General features: G+C 47.0%; 1 protein-coding gene across 1 annotated transcript in view; it reads left to right on the forward strand.

Moving 5' to 3' along the window:
* Positions 1-7,500, forward strand: part of LOC145412288 (cell adhesion molecule Dscam1-like) — a 101,183-nt gene that overhangs the window by 76,321 nt on the left and 17,362 nt on the right. The window contains exons 33-34 of the mRNA XM_080282238.1: positions 1,736-1,834; positions 7,247-7,432. Of these exons, the coding sequence (XP_080138364.1) occupies positions 1,736-1,834; positions 7,247-7,432 (285 nt within the window). The remainder of the gene's footprint in view (positions 1-1,735; positions 1,835-7,246; positions 7,433-7,500) is intronic.

The following is a 7,500-nucleotide window of genomic DNA, read 5'->3' on the forward strand; positions in this document are numbered from 1 at the left end:
AATTATAAGGTATTTAAGGCTGGTATTGAGGTATTTATGGCTAGTATTGAGGTATTTATGGCTGGTATTGAGGTATCTATGGCTGGTATTATGTGGTATTTATGACTGGTATTATGTGGTATTTATGGCTGGTATTATGTGGTATTTATGGCTGGTATTGAGGTATTTATGGCTGGTATTATGTGGTATTTATGGCTGGTATTGAGGTATTTGTGGCTGGTATTATGTGGTATTTATGGCTGGTATTATGTGGTATTTATGGCTGGTATTATGTGGTATTTATGGCTGGTATTATGTGGTATTTATGGCTGATATTATGTGGTATTTATGGCTGGTATTATGTGGTATTTATGGCTGGTATTATGTGGTATTTATGGCTGGTATTATGTGGTATTTATGGCTAGTATTGAGATATTTGTGGCTGGTATTGAGGTATTTATGGCTGGTATTGAGGTACTTATGGCTAGTATTGAGGTATTTATGGCTGGTATTATGTGGTATTTATGGCTGGTATTATGTGGTATTTATGGCTGGTATTATGTGGTATTTATGGCTGGTATTGAGGTATTTCTGGCTGGTATTGAGGTGTTTATGGCTGGTATTGAGGTATTTATGGCTGGTATTATGTGGTATTTATGGCTGGTATTATGAGGTATTTATGGCTGGTATTATGAGGTATTTATGGCTGGTATTATGTGGTATTTATGGCTGCTGTTATGAGGTATTTATGGCTGGTAGTATGTGGTATTTATGGCTGGTATTATTTGGTATTTGTGGCTGGTATTGAGGTATTTGTGGCTGGTATTAAGGTATTTATGGCTAGTATTGAGGTATTTATGGCTGTTATTATTTGGTATTTATGGGTGGTATTAAGGTATTTATGGCTGGTATTATGTGGTATTTATGGCCGGTATTATGTGGTATTTATGGCTGGTATTAAGGTATTTATGGCTGGTATTATGTGGTTTTTATGGCTGGTATTAAGGTATTTATGGCTGGTATAATGTGGTATTTATGGCTGGTATTATGTGGTATTTATGGCTGGTATTAAGGTATTTATAGCTAGTATTGAGGTATTTATGGCTGGTATTATGTGGTATTTATGGCTGGTATTATGTGGTATTTATGGCTGGTATGTGGTATTTATGGCTGGTATGTGGTATTTATGGCTGGTATTATGTGGTAATTATGGCTGGTATTATGTGGTATTTATGGCTGGTATTATGTGGTATTTATGGCTGGTATTGAGGTATTTATGGCTGGTATTATGTGGTATTTATGGCTGGTATTGAGGTATTTATGGCTGGAATTATGTGGTATTTATGGCTGGTATGTGGTATTTATGGCTGGTATTGAGGTATTTATGGCTGGTATTGAGGTATTTATGGCTGGTATTATGTGGTATTTATGGCTGGTATTATGTGGTATTTATGGCTGGTATTATATGGTATTTATGGCTGGTATTATGTGGTATTTATGGCTGGTATTATGTGGTATTTATGGCTGGTATTATGTGGTATTTATGGCTGGTATTATGTGGTATTTATGGCTGGTATTATGTGGTATTTATGGCTGGTATTATGTGGTATTTATGACTGGTATTAAGGTATTTATGGCTAGTATTGAGGTTTATGGCTAGCATTATGTGGTATTTATGGCTGGTATTATGTGGTATTTATGGCTGGAATATATAGTAGGTAGATATACCAGGTGTAATTGGTATTTTTCCCTTCAGTGCCTCCGTCGCCTCCGCTGGTGTATGTGTCTGACGTCACTGCCTCCACCCTTACCGTGAAGTGGCGATCCTCGAGTGACGGAGGCGCCCCTATACTGGGTGAGTCCCTTATACCACACCACCACTGCCTTATACCACACCACCACTGCCTTATACCACACTGCCTTATACCACACCACCACTGCCTTATACCACACTGCCTTATACCACACCACCACTGCCTTATACCACACTGCCTTATACCACACCACCACTGCCTTATACCACACCACCACTGTCTTATACCACACTGCCTTATACCACACCACCACTGCCTTATACCACACCACCACTGCCTTATACCACACTGCCTTATACCACACTGCCTTATGCCTTATACCACACCACCACTGCCTTATACCACACCACCACTTCCTTACACCACACTGCCTTATACCACACCACCACTGCCTTATACCACACTGCCTTATACCACACCCCCACTGCCTTATACCACACCCCCACTGCCTTATACCACACCACCACTGCCTTATACCACACCACCACTGCCTTATACCACACTGCCTTATACCACACCACCACTGCCTTATACCACACCACCACTGCCTTATACCACACTGCCTTATACCACACTGCCTTATGCCTTATACCACACCACCACTGCCTTATACCACACCACCACTTCCTTACACCACACTGCCTTATACCACACCACCACTGCCTTATACCACACTGCCTTATACCACACCACCACTGCCTTATACCACACCACCACTGCCTTATACCACACTGCCTTATACCACACTGCCTTATGCCTTATACCACACCACCACTGCCTTATACCACACCACCACTTCCTTACACCACACTGCCTTATACCACACCACCACTGCCTTATACCACACTGCCTTATACCACACCCCCACTGCCTTATACCACACCCCCACTGCCTTATACCACACCACCACTGCCTTATACCACACCACCACTGCCTTATACCACACTGCCTTATACCACACCACCACTGCCTTATACCACACCACCATTGCCTTATACCACACTGCCTTATACCACACCACCACTGCCTTATACCACACCACCACTGCCTTATACCACACTCCCTTATACCACACCACCACTGCCTTATACCACACTGCCTTATACCACACCACCACTGCCTTATACCGCACCACACCACCACATCCTTATACCACACTGCCTTATACCACACCACCACTGCCTGATACCGCACCACACCACCACATCCTTATACCACACTGCCTTATACCACACCACCACTGCCTTATACCACACCACCACTTCCTTATACCACACTGCCTTATACCACACCACCACATCCTTATACCACAGCTGCCTTATACCACACCACCACTGCCTTAAACCACACTGCCTTATACCACACCACCACTTCCTTATACCACACTGCCTTATACCACACCACCACTGCCTTATACCACACTGCCTTATACCACACCACCACTGCCTTATACCACACCACCACTGCCTTATACCACACTGCCTTATACCACACCACCACTGCCTTATACCAGACTGCCTTATACCACACCACCACTGCCTTATACCACACTGCCTTATACCACACCACCACTGCCTTATACCACACTGCCTTATACCACACCACCACTGCCTTATACCACACTTCCTTATACCACACCACCACTGCCTTATACCACACTGCCTTATACCACACCACCACTGCCTTATACCACACTGCCTTATACCACACCACCACTGCCTTATACCACACTGCCTTATACCACACCACCACTTCCTTATACCACACCACCACTGCCTTATACCGCACCACACCACCACATCCTTATACCACACTGCCTTATACCACACCACCACTTCCTTATACCACACTGCCTTATACCACACCACCACATCCTTATAACATACTGCCTTATACCACACCACCACTTCCTTATACTACACTGCCTTATACCACACCACAACTACCTTATACCACACTACCACTGCCTTATACCACACTGCCTTATACCACACCACCACTGCCTTATACCACACTGCCTTATACCACACCACCACTGCCTTATTCCACACTGCCTTATACCACACCACCACTGCCTTATACCACACCACCACTGCCTTATACCACACCACCACTGCCTTATACCACACTGCCTTATACCACACCACCACTGCCTTATACCACACTGCCTTATACCACACCACCACTGCCTGATACCACACCACCACTGCCTGATACCACACCACCACTTCCTGATACCACACCACCACTACCTGATACCACACCACCACTGCCTTATACCACACCACCACTGCCTGATACCACACCACCACTTCCTTATACCACACCACCACTGCCTTATACCACACCACCACTGCCTTACACCACACCACCACTGCTTTATACCACACCACCACTGCCTTATACCACACCACCACTGCCTTATACCACACCACCACTGCCTTATACCACACCACCACTGCCTTATACCACACCACCACTGCCTTATACCACACCACCACTGCCTTACACCACACCACCACTGCTTTATACCACACTGCCTTATACCACACCACCACTGCCTTATACCACACCACCACTGCCTTATATCACACCACCACTGCCTTATACCACACTGCCTTATACCACACCACCACTGCCTTATTCCACACCACCACTGCCTTATACCACACTGCCTTATACCACACCACCACTGCCTTATTCCACACTGCCTTATACCACACCACCACTGCCTTATACCACACCACCACTACCTTATACCACACTGCCTGATACCACACCACCACTGCCTCATACCACACCACCACTGCCTGATACCACACCACCACTACCTGATACCACACCACCACTGCCTTATACCACACCACCACTGCCTGATACCACACCACCACTTCCTTATACCACACCACCACTGCCTTATACCACACCACCACTGCCTTACACCACACCACCACTGCTTTATACCACACTGCCTTATACCACACCATCACTGCCTTATTCCACACTGCCTTATACCACACCACCACTGCCTTATTCCACACTGCCTTATACCACACCACCACTGCCTTATACCACACCACCACTGCCTTACACGACACCACCACTGCTTTATACCACACTGCCTTATACCACACCACCACAGCCTTATACCACACCACCACTGCCTTATATCACACCACCACTGCCTTATACCACACTGCCTTATACCACACCACCACTGCCTTATTCCACACCATCACTGCCTTATACCACACCACCACTGCCTTATACCACACTGCCTTATACCACACTACCACTGCCTTATACCACACTGCCTTATACCACACCACCACTGCCTTATACCACACCACCACTGTCTTATACCACACTGCCTTATACCACACCACCACTGCCTTATACCACACCACCACTGCCTTATACCACACCACCACTGCCTTATTCCACACTGCCTTATACCACACCACCACTGCCTTATTCCACACTGCCTTATACCACACCACCACTGCCTTATACCACACCACCACTGCCTTATACCACACCACCACTGCCTTACACCACACCACCACTGCTTTATACCACACTGCCTTATACCACACCACCACTGCCTTATACCACACCACCACTGCCTTATATCACACCACCACTGCCTTATACCACACTGCCTTATACCACACCACCACTGCCTTATTCCACACCACCACTGCCTTATACCACACTGCCTTATACCACACCACCACTGCCTTATTCCACACTGCCTTATACCACACCACCACTGCCTTATACCACACCACCACTGCCTTATACCACACCACCACTACCTTATACCACACTGCCTGATACCACACCACCACTGCCTCATACCACACCACCACTGCCTGATACCACACCACCACTACCTGATACCACACCACCACTGCCTTATACCACACCACCACTGCCTGATACCACACCACCACTTCCTTATACCACACCACCACTGCCTTATACCACACCACCACTGCCTTACACCACACCACCACTGCTTTATACCACACTGCCTTATACCACACCACCACTGCCTTATTCCACACTGCCTTATACCACACCACCACTGCCTTATTCCACACTGCCTTATACCACACCACCACTGCCTTATACCACACCACCACTGCCTTACACCACACCACCACTGCTTTATACCACACTGCCTTATACCACACCACCACTGCCTTATACCACACCACCACTGCCTTATATCACACCACCACTGCCTTATACCACACTGCCTTATACCACACCACCACTGCCTTATTCCACACCATCACTGCCTTATACCACACTGCCTTATACCACACCACCACTGCCTTATACCACACTGCCTTATACCACACCACCACTGCCTTATACCACACTGCCTTATACCACACCACCACTGCCTTATACCACACTGCCTTATACCACACCACCACTGCCTTATACCACACTGCCTTATACCACACCACCACTGCCTTATACCACACTGCCTTATACCACACCACCACTGCCTTATACCACACCACCACTGCCTTATACCACACCACCACTGCCTTATACCACACTGCCTTATACCACACCACCACTGCCTTATACCACACCACACCACCACTGCCTTATACCACACTGCCTTATACCACACACCACTGCCTTATACCACACTGCCTTATACCACACCACCACTGCCTTATACCACACTGCCTTATACTACACCACCACTGCCTTATACCACACTGCCTTATACCACACTGCCTTATACCACACTGCCTTATACCACACCACCACTGCCTTATACCACACTGCCTTATACCACACCACCACTGCCTTATACCACACCACCACTACCTTATACCACACTGCCTTATACCACACCACCACTGCCTTGTACCACACTGCCGTATACCACACCACCACTGCCTTATACCACACTGCCTTATACCACACCACCACTGCCTTATACCACAACATCATTCTTCCTTACTACCCTACCATTCATCCTTCCCTACCATTCCCTCACTTCCCTCTCTATCCCCCGAAAGGATGATGGTGGACTGCAGGGGAGGGGCAACTTAAACCTGTAGTCCACTGGGTTTGCATTCATAGGAGCCTGAGGTTATTACTGCTGCTACTACTACTACTACTACTACTACTACCACTACCACTACTACTACAGTACTACTACCACTACTACTACTACTACTACTACTACTGTTACTTCTACTGCTACTACTATTACTATTATTTCTACCACTACTACTAATACTACTACTACTGCTGCTAATACTACTACCATTACTACTGCTACTATTACAACTACAACTATTACTACTACTGCTATCACCACCACTACTACTACCACCACCACACCACCACCACCATCACCATCATCCCTCTCTTCCCCTCTCCCTCTCTCCCCCCTCTCAAATCCACCTCTCCTCCAGGCTACTACCTCCACGAGAAGAGGGAGTTCGGAGAGTGGCGTCGGGTGGAGGTTCCTGAGGGTGCGCACTCCTATACTCTTACGGGGCTGCAGTGCGGGACAAGATACCAGGTTTTTGTTACGTCCCACAACCACGTCGGTATATCCCAGCCCAGCGACCCCATCCCCACCAAAACCCTGGGCAGCGGTGAGACGGATAGATAGATAGATAGATGGATGGATGGATAGATAGATGGGTGGATAGGTGGATGGGTG

Source organism: Coenobita brevimanus, chromosome 1, assembly GCF_032717465.1.
Source record: "Coenobita brevimanus isolate Jiangsu-jjx chromosome 1, ASM3271746v2, whole genome shotgun sequence".
Classification (NCBI taxonomy): Eukaryota; Metazoa; Arthropoda; class Malacostraca; order Decapoda; family Coenobitidae; genus Coenobita; species Coenobita brevimanus.